General features: G+C 47.0%; 1 protein-coding gene across 1 annotated transcript in view; it reads left to right on the top strand.

Annotated features, from left to right (window-relative positions):
* Positions 1–19,026, top strand: part of LOC104465091 (voltage-dependent N-type calcium channel subunit alpha-1B-like) — a gene marked incomplete at both ends in the record, with an annotated part of 96,697 nt that overhangs the window by 13,196 nt on the left and 64,475 nt on the right. The window contains 2 exons of the mRNA XM_010078004.1: positions 15,708–16,529; positions 17,745–17,959. Coding sequence (XP_010076306.1) covers positions 15,708–16,529; positions 17,745–17,959 — 1,037 coding nt within the window. The remainder of the gene's footprint in view (positions 1–15,707; positions 16,530–17,744; positions 17,960–19,026) is intronic.

Genomic DNA, 19,026 nt, shown 5'->3' with positions numbered 1-19,026 from the left:
AAAGAGTATTATTAATTTGACTGTTTTATTCTTCTTACCATTTTATTTTGCAATTGCTGCTTTAATCAGCTCCTATTTATGCCATGTCTATTTGTTGGTTTTAAATATAATCCTTCTCTTACAACAATTTCCTGCCTAGTCTCGAAAAGAAGTCAAATGAGGATATTTGCTCTTGTTCTTTGATGAATTTCCTGGTACTGTTACTTCAAAATGCAAGATAATTATGTTTTTTCTTAGAAATCAGAAAAAAAAAAAAACCACTTTAATAGAGCTAAGATGTCACAGTACATTGTTGGTTGCTTAAAATAACCCTATTCCAGGATTTTTCACCAGGCTTTCACCTGCTTTTCAGTATCCCGGGGCCAGTTTTCTGACCACAGTTGAAAGCGAGTACAACATTGTGGATTTCTGCTTTTTTTGCCTCGAATTGTATCTGCCCAGATCCTTACCTGTCACATTGGAACAAGTGGATAATGAGGCTTACAAATGGAAAAATTTGAAAGTACGGTCGGTCGCTTCAGCATCTCCGAACCACGGCAGCACCGTGTGTGCTGTGCGGGAGCCCCATTGACAGCCGTCGCGTGACTTCTCATTATCTCTGCTTTAGTGCCCGCGAGGTGTTCACAAGGCCACTCGCAAAGCTCGTAGGACTTTAGGCTGGAACAAGAATGCATTCAGGTCAATAGGTTGATGACTGAGTGGTTAATTCCATAGAGGAGGAGGCAAGGGGAGATGTTGTTTTGTGAGAGAGAAATAGGTGTACGGATGGATTGCTGGCTGATGATCCAAAAGCTATTTAATGAATGCATGCCAAAGCAATTTGTTTAGGACATGAATACATCCGTAGTGAAGTCTAAAGGGGCTTAGCATCTACAGCTTTCAGGTTTGCAGCACCTATCCCTTAGATACCCATGTCCAGTACAGTAGGGTTGACAGCTGGATGTACACCTTGCTTCATTTCTTATGGTCTTAAGTGACACTGTGGTCCTTATGCTGGAGCAGATGCCGTGTTGATGGCAAGACCTGTCAGATCAAGCCTCTGAGGCAATTCAGAGATGGACACGCCAAGAATGAAAAAGCACTGGAGGTGCTTGGAAATGGGATTTTTGGCATATGGGAATATCACTGCAAAAAGCAAACACCTGTAGAGCTGGGGTACCCCTAAGTGGGTTGTGAGCAGGGTTGGGAGAGACTGGGATTGAGCTACCAAAGACCTGCTGCAAAGATGGATCTACCCTGTCAGTTTATAGTTTTACTTTCTCCTAAGGAATAATTTTTTAGTTTTAGGATTTGATTTTATTTTCATAATGTGTGAAAATTAATTTCTATAACAACAGGCATCTATAGCATGGATCAATGTTCTGAAAACATCAAAATTTTCTCTACCTGCATCCATCAAAACAAGTCTTTCAGGTGTTAGCAGAGGGCACTGTGACTTGCATTTCCTTAGTCATGATGCTCATGTTCCCGGTGTGCTTGTCCGCCTCCCGCAGAGGTGATGAAGCCATCCTGGGGCTGATCTGGTGAGAAGTCACACCGGTTGTTCTGCTGTTTCACCGGGAAGGTGCTGTGCTTGCTGTTTTGCTTCTTTCCCTTGTCAGTCCTACATCAAGGATTGAGTCTGTGTATCGTCCCCTAAGCCTCCTTCCAGGCCATTGCACACTCTGGAGCGCTGTATCTGCTCCTCCACCTCCAGCATTTTCCCTGTGCGAGTACAGCGTGCTCTCCTGGTTCGTACACTCCTGCGCCCGCAGTTTATCTGCACCGGTTCTTCTGCGCTCCTCTGCCTGTCTTCATGATGGAGCTCCAGGAATTGTTCCATTTATTGCATCAGTTCAAAGCGTCATTTCCCAGGCTTAAGAAGCTGGTTGCTTATTGAGGGTGTCAGCTTGCTCGGAGGGTCCAGAGAGGTGCCTTCACCTTTACACAGGCAGTAGGTGCTGCATGAGCCACTAATTGTTTCGTGGTTGGTAGATGCTGAAGCACTAAGGTGTCAGTGGGGGGTTTAATAATATACTCATTATCACAGTGGCGTCAAGATATCATCTATCTTGCAACTGACTCAAAGTGTTTTATTACAATATTTTACCTGCATTTGATTCGTAGCTCCTACTTCATCGATCTCCTGGGATTTCTATGGTTTGTCTACTGCTCCACCCAAGGGACTTAATGTGAACAGATGTGTCTGACTGCAGCTTGTTTTTTCACCTGGTGAACTCTATCCTGAAGGAGCCTTTTTGTTTTGTGGTTTTGCAGGATTAAAAGCTAGGATGGTACATTGGTTTTGTCATTGTTGCAATGTTTGGTTTAAAGCAAAATATCTGTTTAATATGTGTTACTGCGTTTTAATTTAAACCCATTGTTTCATTCTTATTTTTGTCAAATTTTTTTGTTTGTTTTCTGTTTAGCGTTTTCCTTGCTTTGTTGTTTCTGGAGGTGAGTTTCTGGGTTTGTTCAGTTTGCCCAGCGTTGTCTTTAAGACCCTCTGTTTTGTATGATATTTAAACCACTCAGCCTCTTGAACTGAGCGACTGTACAGACCGACGGGTCTTTAGAGCAAACCATTGGTGCAGCTTCCTTGGCGGTGGGAATGGAGAAGAGGGGAAAAGGGGGAAATTACGCAGGTGATGGATGTGCAAAGCACTTTGTGATCCCACTGTAAAGCCACCAGTGGCAGGAGAGCCATCAGGCTCATTTCTGGGGGTGACATGAAGACCCCAGCGCAAACGCAGTTTAATTTTCTGTATTTGCCTCACCTGAAGCCTGGGTTCCTCTCCCACCTTTTCTATTCCAGCCAGAGATGCACCAATGGCACGTACAAAAGGGGCTGCGATGAGCACACCCAGCCCAGCATGGGCCAGCAGACCAGCTGGAGAGGGCATGAACCGTGGGTCACCCAGCACCCAGAGCCCATGTATTTTCTGACCACCTCTCTTCACCTTTTCCTTGGAAAAGTCTTAGAATAGCAATCGCAACAGCAAGCACATGCTAAATTTGTAGGAACCTGCTAAGCACTTGTACTGAAGTCATCCTGATTGAAACTTTTTGCATTTGGTTACTTATGGGGCTTTTTTGGTAATGGGTTACAGCTGTAGGCAGACCCAAGGAAGTTATTGAAGCATAGGTCGTAGGGTGTGAGTTCTGAATGGGAGGAGAACTTCCCAGATGCGGTGGATGAACCTTTGTAGAAGGTGGCAGAGACAGTTCATGCAACGTGGGCACCAGAGCAAAACACTCTCTAGAATTGCCCACCACTGTTCTTCCAAGTTGCATGTGTTCCCCAGGACAACCTTCTGACCTCTAAAGACCTCTTCCTCTCTCCAGGCTCTGACTGGTTTCTGCTGGTCCCTCACATGGTTGTTCAGAGCAGTTTACATTTTAATTGCACGCTCACAGGTGGATACTGCCTGTTACGATGAGTTGAGTACCCATCAGAAAAGTGCCAAGAGCAAATGCAGGTGGCACGTCATTTCGCAGTGACTTCTCAGCGACGTCTGTCCCTTTTGTACAGGTCTGGGGATGAAGGGGAGGGGAGGTGCTCTATTTCTCCAGGACATTTTCCATCTCAGAGTCTCCATATTTTCCTTTTGTCTTGGGAATACCGTGGTCTGTTTCCAAATCCCTGTTGGGCTGTCAGTACCCAACAGGACCCAGCAAGAAGTGTGCCTGAACACCCAGCCCGTGGAACATCCTGTGTTGGGTGATGCGTAGACTAGAAGAGGTGTTCTTTTTCTCTTGCTGGCTTGTGATTTCTTCCCTTTCTTTTTCCCCCTGAAGTGTGTTGATGTGTGAGGTACTGTGGTTCCTCCCGTTAGCTTACCTTTTTGCCCTTGCTGTTGGTGTAAGAGTGACTCAGCTCCACCTAAAGCCACTCTCTCGTGCTCTGTCCCTCATGGATGGTAAGTAGCAGCGAGTAAAGCTCAAGTACTTCTGTCAATTTGATTTGGAAAAGGAGGCCATCGTTGCTTCGTAGCTTTACGCTTTTCCAGCGCAAACTTAGTCAAATTTATAGTTTCAAAAAAGCAAACTCCAGCCATGGGAGCAGAGGAGTGAACCTGGAGCACCACAGGACTTGCATAACGGTGGCTGGCCAAGGTACAAGGATACTCAGCAAGATCGGAGGTGGCCTCTGTCCTGCACTGCACCAAACGAGGCAGGGATAAACGCACAGGTTCAGTCAGGCCTCCTGCCGAGGGATGCTGAGATCTGCTTTCAGCAATTAAAAGCAAAATTTCCACAAATATTGCACAATGCTGGAGCTGACTCTCGGGTAAATCAGGACAGCCCAGTACATTCTCCTCCATCTCAAGTTTTCCAATTGTTTTGCCCCCAGAATTTCTCATCTATGCTTGAGGCATTTGTGCAGTCAAAGGCTTCTTCTCTGCAGGTTTTAGTTGACTTCCTGGGGGTTCAGCATCCAGCCAAAGAATAAAGGGATCCCCAGCTTGAGAAACCTGGAAACACTAATTTTCCTGGCAAAGGAGCAGGGCATGCCAACCCCGCTTTGACTCCTGTTCCCATTTCATTTGGCACAGTACAAGTACCGAAGTTTAGGCAGAACACTTTACCTGACTGTTCAGCAGATTATTTGTTCCAAGCAAAACTTTTACGATGCCTTTCATAATTTCTCTTATATTCAGTCCAGGTTGCTTGACCTCTGGATAGTTGCGTTATATACTTACCTGGGCCAACACTTCTGTTCAGAATAATCCATTAATTTTAAGTAAATCTACATTTAAGACTCTGGTTATCCAGAGAACATTAGATTTTGACTGGATGTTCTGGCTTGCGAGTATTGATTGTTAACAAAGTAAAACTCTCATGGAAGCAGGAGAAAAAAGGCTGCACGTGAAAAGGCAAATTCAGGAGGCAAAGGGGTTTTATTTTCAGTCTTGAGGAATGTTCTTTGGATGATGTAGGTTTATAAAAATTATTCTTTATTAAAAAATTGGTGCCTCAAGTCAAGTTCTGTCAAGATATTTAGAATCCTGTTTTTCTTAGATTCCCTGCCAAAGGAAGAATAAACTCTTTTTCAGTGCAGTTCAGTGATTTCCATGTTTAGAACTCCCCGTGTATAACGGTGTTTATACAAACACTGGATGGAGGAGAATCTACCAAACTACTTGTGAACAGAAACAAGCTCCTTTCAGTAATGTGCAGTCCCAATCCCCTGCCTAAGCTGGAGCAGACCAAGAGTTTTGAGACACGGCGAGCCGTATTCAGCTGGTCTGAGCCCCGGCACATCCCCGTGCCTGTCAGAGGACAGAGGTAGGTGCCTCGGAAGAGCAAACCCAAGGCAAGGACCGAGAAGGAGCAGCGTGACACCATCTGCAGGGGCTCAGGTGTATTTTGGTTCTTTGGATGTGGCCCGTGGTCCTTCCTCCAGCCTGTGCTCTTCTCCATGCTCAGGCTTCTTCCTCGTGTCACGGGGCCAGAGTGGGAATTAGCATCCTGCTCCCACTTGGAAATAACTCTTTGCAGCACCGCTGTAAAAGCAATCACCACCTGTTTCTACAAAGACCTCTACCCTGAGGTTCTAGAGATGACTTCTGCGGAGGACTTGCATTGTGTGAGTATAGCACACGGAGGCGTAAAGTCCTGATATCATCATGTGGCTTTCGGTTCACCTTTTGATTTGTTTCCCTTTTGGTTATCTTTTTGATTCTTTGGTTGTTTCCCTGTTAGCTAGAAGGCGGTGTGTCTGTGGCTTCCACACTTTCTGAAGCTTGCCTGGTCTCCTACCAAGATGCACGCTGCAGTCTGCATTCAATAGGACACAGCCTGTATGAGTCTCCTCCCGATGTCTTTTATGGTTTCTCTTCTCTTTTTTTTTTTTTTTATTTTTTTTCCCCTTTTCTCACTTTTTGTTTTCTTTGTTTGTTTTGTTTTTGCATGTGCAGTTTTGTAAAGCAAACTCGAGGTACTGTATCTCGCAGCTCGTCAGTCTCCAGCGTAAATTCACCGTGAGTTGCTCTCTGTTACGATATTCAGTAAATGGATTTATGACATATATCTCTATATTTGTAAACCCCCCCCTTTCCCCTTCTCCTGATGCCTTCACTCCCCCTTTGTTTTTTTCCAAAAACCATTCCCATCATTGTGGAAAGCCTCCAGACCAACATACGGTGGAAGGACTGGAAGGTGTACAACATTGCCATACAATGCTTGTGGTTTGATCGTGAGCAACTCTGTAGTGTTTTGTACATTGACCGTGATTCCCCCCCTTCCTCCTTCCTTTATTTTTCTCCCAACCCCTTAATGATTTTCCTTTGTTCCTTCCTTACCTATTTTCCCTCATTTGGTGGTTCATCTTGTTCTCACTTGTAGTTTTGTTCTCCGTGTTTATGGTGCGCTGGGCTGATGGCTTTGATGTTCCACTCGTGTTTGCGCTTCTGGTTCAATAGGAGAAGGGGGCCCGCTGTGAGTGCGCTCTGTAATGAAAGCTGGAGGAGGACTTGAAAAAAAAAATTCTGGAAATGGGGCCCAAGTGAGACCAAATTGGAAAACTCTGCTTAAACCTCCTTGGGAAACTTATACTCATGAGAGGACTGGTTATGCCCGTGCTCTCTAACCTTCTCCAGCTGGAACTTAAAGCTGCACATATGGCAAAAACGAGGCACCCGGTAAGCTCCTATGCACCCACGGCTGAGCGAACACAGTGGTAGATGTTCCATTCACTCCACGCGCTTCCTAACAAACCGATCTTGCTGGCTTTGCTGTGACTCACGGGTGCGCTTTGACACCGACGCAGGTTTGTAGAAAAGACCATTGTTCCCCACCGACTAATCCAACAAAACTCGTCATCAGCTTCTCATCCACCCATCTTAGTGTCTGTGCTTTGGGTTATACTTTTACCGTTTGACGTTCTCTTTCTTCTTTAATGCTTTTGGAGAGACAAGTAAGTGCAATTCCAACCTGCGTGGGTTTGTCCTTATGTGTGCTATAGCAGGCACCGAAGCATGGTGAAGTAAAGGAGGTTTTCCCGATGTCTTCCTTGCTCCCTGGGTGTTTTGGGGGTCCTTGTCCACTGGTGGATCACTGTTTCCTTATTTTAAATTCAAATAGATAAACTGGAACAACTCCTCCTAGGGATGTGCAGGTGCCGTGGACTCCCATCCCCTAGATGAATATTCGTATAGGTTCAGGACGCCTTTAGATCACTGTTTCTACCTGCTGTGAGTGCTATTGCTATAATTATGTGGTTGTATTAGAATTATGGTGCTACGATGTGCGGGTCTAGCTTCTTTGACCAAGGCTGAGCTTTTGTGACTAGCAGAAGTGAGGGTGACGTGTCTGTGCCAAGATCCGAGATACCATGGGGTTGGGACAGTGAAAATTAGGGGAGTAGACTAGACTGAGGCAGCTTTTGGCTCATTTCATCTGATGGATTTCCTGGCTGCCGGGAATCTCAACAGGCAGAAGGGTGTGGAGAGAGGTCTGCTGCCCTTTTGGGTCTCTCTTACCCTACGTCACCCCTGGCAGGATGGAGGGGTGGCTGAAGGTGCTGATGGAGGAGGGGTGCTGCCTGGCTGCCTGCCTTCCAGCGCTTGAATTCACCCCAGTAGAAGTCACACCAGCCCGGTCTGAAGGCAATCTTTGGACAATTAGGAATAAAGAATGAAGAATTTGGCCCCTTTCCCAAACTCTCAGAGACAGAGCTGCCTTTGAAAAGGCTGAGATCAAGCTGCAGGGACTGCAATCCCCTCGGAAGGAGGATTTGCCCACAGTCGGAGGCGTTTGCCATTGAGGTCTCTTGCTGACTCCCCACCAGCGATAGCGCCGGTATAACAGAGGCTGCTTTTGCTGATACGACTCACATCTGTTCTCTGAACAGAATCTATTTCCACTGCAGAAAGCTGTTACTGAGGATTCTCATCCTCTTTAACATTTCTATGCACCGTCTGGGCAGTAATGTGTAATTTCCTATGCAAACCAGGAGCGGTTTTGATGGATGAGCTGAGCGTGCATTTTCTCCTCTGTGGGTATCTAAAGAGCGTTTCCCCTTGTTTTGATTAAATAAATGGCTGGACCCCATAACAGTGTGCGATGTATCAAAGCACCAGCCATCCCAGCGCATCAGCAGAGCCCCCCTGAAGTGCAAAGTCGTCTGAAGGTCTTATTTACTCAATATAAATGTCACGGTTAGAAATGTGGGTTTTTAATTTTGAATTCAAATAGCTAAACTGGAACAACTCCTCTTAGAGATGTGCAGGTGCTGTGACTCCCATTCCCTAGATGAATATTAATATAGGTTCAGGATGCCTTTAGATCACTCTGTCTGTACCCGCTGCGAGTGCTATTGCTGTAATTATACTGAATAGATAAGTGGTCTAATTTTTGTGCACATATGAAAGCTGAACAGTAATCTACTAATTTAAAGAGCTTTTAAAAGGTGCAAAAAATAAATTTCCTGTTCCTTCTTCTCTCTTAGGTTGCTCAAATGGCATAAAATACCGTGTGCCTTTAATATCAGTAAGAACCTGGACCTGCAAAACTTATTTTGAGATACAGATGGTTGGGTTTTTCCCCATATTGTTTCTCTGACTATTTAAAAAAAAATTTTAAAACCCACAAAACACCAAACAAACCCAAACATTCTAAAGTGCTAAGAAACTAAGGACAAAATACTGGAGCTAGAGTCTTAAAAACAAATTTTAAAAGTCATTTAAAAAATCAAGATGAGTGCAATCTTGTGCTAATGCCAGGCTTTTGTGCTATAATAAATTTATGAAACAAGTAATTCAAGCGGTATGAAATCCATTTTTAATTCACTGAGGAGAGGTAATTAAATACAGATATGCTCTATTTCTTTAGGTAGATCAGCATTTATCTAAAATACTTACTGGAATTGGCAACTAATCTATATGTACATAGCTGATGACACACAGCTAAGTGAACAATTGTTTTTTTCCAATACTATGTGTTTAAAAGTTGGAATCTTGGGTTTTCGTATGAATCCTCCTTATATTGCCATGGCTGATGAAATCCAAACCGGTGCTTGAGGTTTTCATTGTGTTGCTGTTGTTTATAATTTATTTCCAATAGGACCCAGAGGTGTCAATCATTGCTTGGACATGAAAAATGCCATGTTCTTAAGGCACGGCACTGGCAAAAGCCAGTGTTTCACACTTTTTTCCAGAAGTGCTGAACACCTGCACTTGCCACAGAAATTTTTATTTTCCAGAACAAAAGTTGTTTTCCTTTGAGCAGCTCTTTCTTCCCCGCCCCAACCGTCACAGCACGTCTCTGCCGCATCCATCCAGCTGTAGACGAGCTGATAGCGTACAGAGGGAAATGAAAAAGCGTAAATATCTTCTCCCAGGATGAATTTGTCATTTGCCATCCAAGAACCCAAATTGTTCTTGATCTCTATCGCTTGCTTTTGTATATTCACTGTCTGGGCCATCGGCTTCATTTCCATCCTCGTAGTCAGAAGGGGGCTGCGACTTCACTCCCGGGTGCGTTTTGTCTTGTTTTTTATCAAAAGCCTGGAGCTCACGGTGGGACTTTGGCCGTGGCAGTGTCTGGTCTGGGCCATTGCAGTGTAACTGCCACAGTGTCTTCTGGAGAGTGGGGCATGAACGCTTCAGAGGAAAAAAAATAATTTAAAAGAAATGTAATTTGTCTGGATTTTCGTAGAACTTAACGGTTCCCCATATTTAACCTAGGTGTGGTTTTGGTTTAACTTCCATTTTTTTAACAGTCTCCCCCTGTTATTTGTCACTGAGTGGGCAATTACCTGGTCACAATTCATAACCGAAATACCAAACAAATCTTGAGCTCTGAAAAGAGATCTTGTGACTAATGGAAGCAATATAGCTTGAGACAGGGTGAATATTTTCTGGCCTTTTCTTAAGATGAGAATGTGCACACAGCTAAGCCTCGTATTTATCCTTCAGGGATTAGTGTGTGATGTATTTCTACTGAAATCAATTAGAAAACTCTTCTCATTAGAGCAAGATGGGACAGCACGCGGGATGGTGAGTTACAGTTGAGCCAAATCATTCTGTTCTTAGGAAAAACAACCTCAAGCTGAAGGTGTTAAACTTTCCCTGCATTGGCACCAGGCAGCTTGGGTTGGCTGAACTCTGCATCACTCCAGAGCCGTACAAAAGCCACGCAGCTGGTTTCAAACTCAGAGCAGCAGCATATAATGATCTCTGCTGCTTTTGAGTGGCCATGGATGCCTCGTGGGGGTGACTAAGCTCTGGAACTTTCCTGATTTTTATTCTGCTACCCACCTTGGAAACTTTCTGGCTCCGTGTTGGCCAAAGGCAGCTGCCGAGCCGTGCACACCGCGGCTCCCGCCAGACCTGCAGCACGCTCGGCTCTGTGCCCCGCTGGCATCTTGGCTTCCTCAGCCCAGTGAGACCAGTTACCTGTGGGCTGCACATCCTGTAGCCACAGTTCTCCAAACTGTCTAAAAGGGCAGGTGAAGGGAGTAGAAGGTCAATCTGAGGATGATGATATTGAGAAAAATAAAAATGTTGCATTTAGTAAACTTTCCTGAGCTAAGATGTTGGCAGCTATGATAGTTTGAAAAGCATTTCAAGTTTCAGTAGCAGGTTTCTGAGCATAAGGATGTGATGTATGGCCGGTGTTATATTACATTCACAATTCAGAGTTCCTAGCTAATAGATATATAGCAATATATGGAAGAAAGCAATATATATATAGTAGCAATATTATGAAACTAAGTGTTTTCTTTCTGAGAAACTGAAGTATCAAAAATTCTAATATATAAAACTAAAATCAAATTCAAGAATAATATTGGAAGAGACCAGGCAGAATTTTCCACGCCTGTCCTCGGTAATGGCATTTGTGATGCACACCCGGTGGGAGAGCACAGAGGGGCTCCCGAGAGAGCTCAGGCGCGGAGGCGGCTCAGAAAGAAGGAAAGGTGCTAAAGCATCCAAGCAGCAGCTCCCGGGGTCACTGCCAAAGCAAATTTAAACGCTAGTGGTGAATTCATCTGAAAGAAAATTGTTTTATCAAACCGAACAGAGAGAAAACATTCCGCTTTGTGCGCGTCTGCCCCAAACTGAAACGCTTCATTGTATTTTCCAAGTGGGAAATTGGAACGTGGAGAGAGCTGCTCCAAGTTTATGAACAGAAAATACGATTTTGGTGGAAAGGGTTTTTGCATTGCATTTTCTGTTGAAGCTGTATTTTATCAAGAAATTCCCTTTCATCTCTAATCGGAACATATTATTTCGTGCCCACAAATACCTATTATGTAGGTATTTTTAACATCAAATTATTATGTTCTTAGTAAGCTTTCATTCATTATTTACTAAAGCAAAATTTGGAGGGTTGCATTTATGGAGCTGATTAAGCCGGTAGTTCTGGGAAGCAAAGTGCCATTAACTGAAGCCGCGTTTTAAAAGGTTATGATAACAAAATCTTGAGTCATTAAGGAGTACCCTAAGATTAGAACATGGCTAAAAATATGCTTTCCTTTCTTGAGCAATCGAAATAGTGACAGGGTGCATTTTTTATTTATACCAATATTAGTCACTGATTCATTAATATGAATTTTATTTGATTCTACATGAATTTTATGGTTTTCTTTCTAGCCACAGGCAGGCATTGACTGCTGGCTTCTTAATCCAAGCGAAAACAGCGGAGCTACTTAGAGAAGCATCATAACAGTAATGTACACTACAGCATTTCGTGCCCAGGGGACCTGAAAACTGAGTATGTTGCCAGTTAGTACCCGTCAAAGAGTTTGAAGTATTCTGGAGACAGAAAATAGGGATGGGAAGTAATTGCAAAGATTAATTAACATTAATCTTTGTCCTGTGTTTGTAAATCAGAAGCGATAAATGGCATTTTCTTAATGAATTCAGAAGGACTTTAAGAAGCAAACGGTGAACAGGATTTCAGATAAGGAGCTGGCTTCATAAATAGATAGTTTGCTCTTGTGGAAAGAAATATTTGCTATCACAAAACCTCATTTTTTATCAGTTTGGACAAGTCATGCTACCCTGAGGCGCATCATGCTTGTGCTGTGGGTGGTCTGTGTCTGCCCCGGTTCATGCCGCACGTGATAATTGACTGGACCAAGCACCGGAGGAAGCAGAGGAGGTGATTCTGCCCTGTCTGTGTTTTTCCATCCTTCCTGCCGTTCCTCGCGGCGTGTGCAGAGGCACCGTATCCTCGCAGGCAGGCGGTTGTAGCGAAGCTGGTTGGTTTGAAGGCGATGTTGCTGTTGTGCCATAAATCCGTTCAGAAGCTCTCCTGTGCGGAGAAGCGGAGCAGAGCAGCAGGAGAGGCTGTCGCATACGGCCGTGTGCAGTGGCTGTGGGAACTCGGGGAAAGCCAGAGTCAGATAAATGTAACTGGACAAGCAGCCGACACATTCCCTCCAGTTGTTGCCGCTTTGGCTCTGAAAAACCTTAAATGCTGTCCCCAGAGGGACCAGCCTGCTGGGTCACTTCACTTCCATCTCCTGCAGCAGCCTTCACGGGCACTGTCACTTGCTCCTGATGGTCTCAGCTGGTTTGAATACAATAATGAGCTCGCAGGCAGGCTTCATGCTTTCCTGATTGTATTTTTATTGCACTTCGTATATCTTCTGTTTTGTTTTGTGTGTCTTTTCGTGTAGAAAGAAGAAAGGATGCTGTCGTTACTTGTGAACCCCCTGGGCTGTGACTCGTTCATACCCAAAGCCGGGGGTGGCTGGGTGGTGGTGTCTGTTGGCAGTAACCTCAGCTTTTGGGTCGGTGTTAAGGATGCAGCTCATTTCTAGATGCTGAGAAATTAGAGTCTGGAACTTCAGTGACTGTTTTAAGGAAGGGATGGATTTTAGCAAAATAGGCTTAGTTAATATGTGCATCCCTTGGTTTCTCCAGATTCACAGCGGCATATGTACCTGGCAGCACCTTTCAGTTCACCATGAGCTATGTTCAGTGGAAGCTTTAGCACCTCAGAGATCATTTAAAGGCTGGTTTGTGTTCTTGGCATAACTGAAACACAACTAAAAAAATCCTCCCCTGCAGTGATACATCCCGTGTCAGAGCTCGCGGGCATCTCCTGCCCAACATCCTCAGCCTTCCTCCCCACCACAGCCACTCTGATTCAGGAGATTTTCTTTACATCTTGGCTTTGATGGGCTCAGCGCAGGCACCAATGGAGAGACCGTGTCTGTGACAGTTTCCAGATGATTTATCGTGTGTTTTGCTTTGGAGAGTCTCTGCAGGGAGGCTGGGGCTTGGTGTCCCCCCCGCATGGTGGCTGTCCCTGGAGCACAGGACGGTGCGTGCAGGGGAGGTGGTCGTGCTCTTCTCCCTGCTCTGGGTTTGGAGATAAATTGAAGGCTTCAGCCAGCGTAAGGGCAGTTTCCCATCTAGCTCGTCATTACTAGTTATCATTTCAGTGCTGACAGCTCGCTCTGGCTGTTCAAAGCATGAAACAGAAGCCGGTCCCCGCCCCGAGGACTTTCATTATGAAGTGAGAAATGTCCCCTAAGAACAAATGGGTTTGGTGGCTGCACTCAGGGAGCTCAGACGTGCCCATACACATCCCTGAGCTGTCTTGTCCCCCTGAGCCCGTGTGCTGAAGAGGAGGCTCATTTCTGTAGCCCAGCTGGGTTTAGCAGAGCTGGATCTGGAGCACAGACAAGGCACTGCAGTCATCCCAGGGGATGTGCAGGACATACTGGGGGATGCGCAGGACATACTGGGGGATGCACAGGACATCCTGGCACCCCCATCCCAGGCACCTCCAGGTCTCTGTGCCCATCTCTGCTGGCTGTGGGGAGCTGCAAGTGCAGCTTTCCCATGGAAAATGCAGATTTCCCATAGGAAATCCTGGTGTGGCGCAGGTCTGGGCAGTCAGAGGGGGTTTTGTGTGTTACCCGTTAATTCCTTCTAAAAGCAAGCACATCTGCTGATGAGTGATGGCATTGGAATCTTTCATGATATTGAACCAAATCAAACAGCAGGTTACTGCCCGCTGTGATGGGGCTGTTCATCTCAGTGCTGGGGTCCCCTAATGAGGAGCCCCTCTTGCTTTGATGTGGGATTTTTGGTGAGTGGGACTATAAGCTATGTCCCCTGTACCTTCTGGTATCATTTACATTTAGAACTGTGTTTTTTTTCTCACTTGTTCTTCTGCCATGGTGTAGATGGGGCACTCAACTGGTAGAAAATGGGTCCAGAATGTGCCTCTCAAAAATGGGGGATAAAGACTTTTAGTATTGGTGATTAGCTGTGCTCTCTCTGATTTCTGGATTAAATCAGGTTCCTTCACATCTGCCTGGATGCCCTCATCCCGTCTGCAGTGAGCGTTTCAGTAGTTCTTTGCCTCCTTAGCAGAGCCAGGCAGCAGCACCCTCCGTAAAGAACCAAGCTCCGCGATGCAAAGCCTTTCCGACAGCTCCCGCTGCGCTACACGAGCCCGTGTGAACGCTGCCTCCCCCGGGGTCTGTGCGTGGCGACAGACCCTGACAGCCCCAATCAGCACATATACGTGTAAAAGCTGCTTTATTGTCAGGGGAGCCCAGAAAGTACGTAAGGAACACGCGCCTGCCTCCCTATTTCCACAGCCTCGTGGGCTGAGGTCGGTGAGCCCCGTGGGGCTGCAGAGGTTGGGCTGATGTGTGGCAAATGGAGACATCTGAGCAGGCTGGTGGGAGGAAAATTGTTTCCCTCTCTTTTCCTCTCTTTGTTAGAAGTTTTATTAAGGAAGAAAATGGGTGCTGAGCTTCTACCAGGGTGAATGCAGAACTCTGCCCTGGAAGTCGGTGGGTTTACTTTGGTTTTATGCAAAAGCAGAATTTGGCTTTGCAATCTTTAGAAGGATAGAAAAAAGGCTTCCCTTCCTGCACTGGCTGGGTAGGTGAGCCCTTTGCGTGTGGTGGTTGGGAACCAAGCACTGTGCTGAAAAATCAAAGCATTGAGACAATGCCAGTGGAGGCGTCCTTGTCACAACAGCTGGCAGAGGCAGGGCTCTCAGGGGGTGAAGGTGCTCTCATCACATCTGCGTGTGACTTCCCCAGTCCCTGGGGTCTTTTCATGGTGCACAGAAGAGTTTTCCTTTCTTACTTGTACTTTTCCAGGCTCCAGAGATGCTTGGGCTGGATGGTCCACCCTCACCCTGGAAGGACGTGTGGGTTTAGAGCAGCGGCTCTCCTGGGCCAGTCGCCAACGGGAAGTGACCCCTCAGGCTGGCTGTCAGGGGAAGGGGCTGGTGGCAGGGTGCTCAGGCTCGGGTCCTCAGGGACAGGTTTCGTTTCCCCATGCTCCTCCTGCCAGTCTAACTCCTGCTCACCACTAATGTGCTCGCCCAGAGATCTCCAGGTGGGGAGGAAGGTGCTGTTAACGTGGGGAAGCCTTGTTGGCGCTGTGAAAGCTCTGGCTGTGCTTTACCATTTCCTTGCACAGGGACTTGAACCCTTCAGACCATACCTGAGGCTTCCAAGGGGGATGGCTACATTTTAGAAATCAAGATAACCTCTTTCCAGAGGGCTGGTTTCATAGCGTCTAACGCACGTGGGGGCAAACTAACACTGACGACGCTGCTGGCTTTCCCCGCTCATGTTCTCCGCCAGCCATCCTCTCTCCATTCCTACAGTTTCTTTGGCTCAACGCTCTAATCCCCCATCTCAGCTGAAAATTTCCTCTTTTTTTTTTTTTTTTTGGTTGTTTTTTTAGGGAATTTGTGCAAAGTTGGATACTAACTTTCCACCTTCCTCCCCTCCTTAGCAAGCAGCAGAACTCCTCCAAATCCAAGTCGGTTTGGGAGCAGAGGACCAGCCAGATCCGGATGCACAATTTCCGAGCCAGCTGCGAGGCGCTGTACAACGAGCTGGATCCAGAGGAGCGGGTGCGTTACGCTACCACCCTTCACATCAGGCCGGACATGAAGACTCATCTGGATCGGCCGCTGGTGGTCGAACCGAGGGGCGAAGGGAGGAACAACACCAGCAAGCTGAGCCCCGTGGATGTGCAGGAGGTGGAGCAGACCAAAGTCAGCTCTAGTGATGGGGCAGAAGCTCCACGAAAGCACCACCGGCATCGGGATAAAGACAAACTGGGAGAGCAAGAGAAGGGTGATGTGACCAAGGATGAGAACGGGGAATCTGGTGCCAACAGTAAGGAGGAGCGGCACCGGCAGCACAGGAGCCGCAGCAAGGAGGTGGAAGGGGGCAGTAAGGAAGGGAAAAGTGATCGCAACCGGAGTCAGGAGGGGGGAAAGAGGCACCATCGCCGAGGGTCGGTGGAAGAAGGTGCTGAGAAGGAACACCGCAGGCATCGGACTCACCGGCACTCTGCGGAGCGGCAAGGCAAGGAAGGCAACGGGACAATCAACGGGGCCAGGAGCGAGCGGCGTTCCCGACACCGGGGAGGGTCGAGGTCTGGGAATCGGGAAGGAGAGCCTGGGTCCAAGGGTGAGAATGGAGAAGAGCCCCACAGACGGCACAGGTTCAGGAACAGGGCGCTGTCAACGTACGATTCGGTGGAGAAGGAGAATGGGGAGAAGGAGGGGGAGGCTGGCGAGAAGGAGCACCGGAATCATCAGCCCAAGTAAGTGCGTGCTGCGTGGCCAGACTCGCCCCTGGGACAGCTCGGGGGGCATGAGACCTCAGACACATTTCAGGAGATAACTTTTTCCCCTCCCCATGGCATTCCCTGCTGTTCTTCCTGCACTCAGGCCAGCTACCACCATAACCTGCAGTTCCCTTGTGCTTAAATCAGTGATGACAGAGGCTCCCAGAGATTATTTTGGTCCGTGATGGCCCAAAGAATAGCTCAGGTTTAAGGAATGAAATATCCTTGATGTAAATACCAGCAGACCCTCTGGGATATAAAATGGAGCGGAGAATTTCGCAGCCCCTGAAGGAAGTTTCTGAGGGACATGTTTTTAAATGGCATCCAGTCTTGCTTTGAGCCCTTTGGTTTTCTTTTTTTCATGGTGAGCCTGTCAGCTGCATCACCAGTTGTTACAGCACGTGGCTTCTTCCATTAACAACAATGATGTACCCCATTTGGTTTAATTCTTCTGTAAGTCAAGTGAGAAAAATAGTACTCGTGAAGCATTTAGAGTAGTTAATAAAGAAGGATAGATTGCCTTTCAGCTTTATTAGTCTGATGGAAAAAGAAATTTCACTGGGATTCTTTAAAACAGAGTTCATGTCACCGTTGAGAGCTCTGAGTGGCACAGAGATAATAATTTTCCTGTCTATATTATCTTCCTTTCAGATGGATTTCAAAACACTTTGCATACTATTTAGTTTGATCGTGTGCACAAGCTCCCTTCCCTCCTCACCGAACTAGAGCCGCTGCTGCAGAGCAACGCAGAAGCTGTTTGGCTGCTTGCAGCAACATCGCAGAGTGGGTTAGGGCTGGAAAAGAGAATCACCAAATTTAAATAAGGCCCCAGGAGAATGTTAAGAAGCAGGATGTCAGACTTCATTCAGAAACCAGCTGATGCTGGCAAGCTCATGTCACTGTTCCATGCAAGTGCCATGTGGTCCTTGCTTATGAACCTCAGTTCTGAGTCTTGTTAAATTGAACAAAGCGATGTTCAGTGGCACAGTTCCTCTTCATGTTGTGCTCAGATGTTGGTTCAGAAGGTCTCAGAGGAATTAGTAAGTTGTCCTGCAGTCTGTGACTTTTCTGCAAAGGTTTTCCATGGAGAGAACGGTCTGTGAAACCTCGCAAGAGGCGCAGCATCAGGGTATGTACATCCTCTGAATCATTCTTGGGCCATATTTACTAAAATCTGCTTTTTTACCCTAGGGAGAATCAGTGTGAGATTGAGGCGAGTGGAAGTGTGAGTGTCCCTGTGCACACCCTTCCCAGCACCTATCTGCAGAAAGTGCCGGAGCAGCCTGAAGATGCCGACAACCAGAAGAACGTGACGCGGATGATCCAGCCACCTCTGGACAAAACCACCACTGTGAACATCCCTGTCACCATCACCGCCCCGCCGGGGGACACCACTGTCATACCGAGTGAGTGCCTTGGTCCCCCTGCTTTTTGCTATGGAATTGCCAGCAAAGAGCTGAATTTCCAAGGAGCTAGCAGCACACACTGGCTGACAAGGGCTCTCCTGCTCTGCTGGCCACCAGCATCCTTGCAGCAGGTGGGCAGGAGGACTTGTTGTTGATATAGGCTCTAGAATTCATGCAGCCTGCAAGGAAATGGGTTCCTGGGTGACCTGGTGGCTCTGGAAAACACCATGTATGTTCCCTGGAGATGGCTCACCCAGAGCCACGGATGTTTGCATAAGAGAAAGATGGAGGAGGAAAACCAGCAAAATGTGGTAACTGGGAGCTGTGCAGCAAACTAAGCAACTTCTTCAGCAAACCAACCAAGACCTTGCTGTGAGCACAGGAGCAGGTCCTCTGCTTTGTCACCTTCCTCTGCTGCCGTGCTTCAAGCTCCTGCTCCAGCAGTGCTGGAGGTCCTCTGGTGTCCCAGTGGCCCAACTGGCCACAGACCCCTTGGCAAAGGCCAGGGGAGGTGGTGGCATTGCATTCAAGCCTGCAGCCTGAATTCACACTTTTTGGCTTATTAGCCGACCCCACAGTGGAGCAGCAGGTCTCTCACAGCTGCCCAACTGTCACAGCATCGTCGTGTGACCCTGCTGCTTCGGGTTCCTGCAGGCTGTGTCACTGCAGAGCTTCTTGCGGTCCTCTGCATCTTAATTGCAGCAGATCCACCCTCGCTTGTCCTTTTCCAGAGCTCTGTGCCTTGGGTCCATCAGTGTAGATTGACACTGGTTCGCAGATGGGCCCCAGATCATTGTGTCCGTGCTCTGCTCTGCAGCCACCAGCCTCTTCTGACCAGCTCACGGCTCATGCCTGGCAGCGTAGGCACAGCGTAGAGAAGTCTCGAGAGCTGGGAGCACCAAGCGTGAAAATCTGCGAAAAATTGCAGGGTGAAATCGAAGAGGTCCACGTTAGATTGCAGGCTGTCAGGACTTTGCTTCCCGAGAGGCACAGCCAAAAGCCAGCGGTCTCTCTACATGCTTTTCACTGTGTTGTCAGCCACACAAAACTTACCTGCCTTTTTTTTT

The sequence above is a fragment of the Pterocles gutturalis genome, unplaced genomic scaffold (assembly GCF_000699245.1).
Source record: "Pterocles gutturalis isolate BGI_N339 unplaced genomic scaffold, ASM69924v1 scaffold21778, whole genome shotgun sequence".
In the NCBI taxonomy this organism is placed as follows: Eukaryota; Metazoa; Chordata; class Aves; order Pterocliformes; family Pteroclidae; genus Pterocles; species Pterocles gutturalis.
The sequence above is the reverse complement of the archived record's forward strand: the minus strand, read 5'-3'. Positions and strand labels throughout refer to the sequence as shown.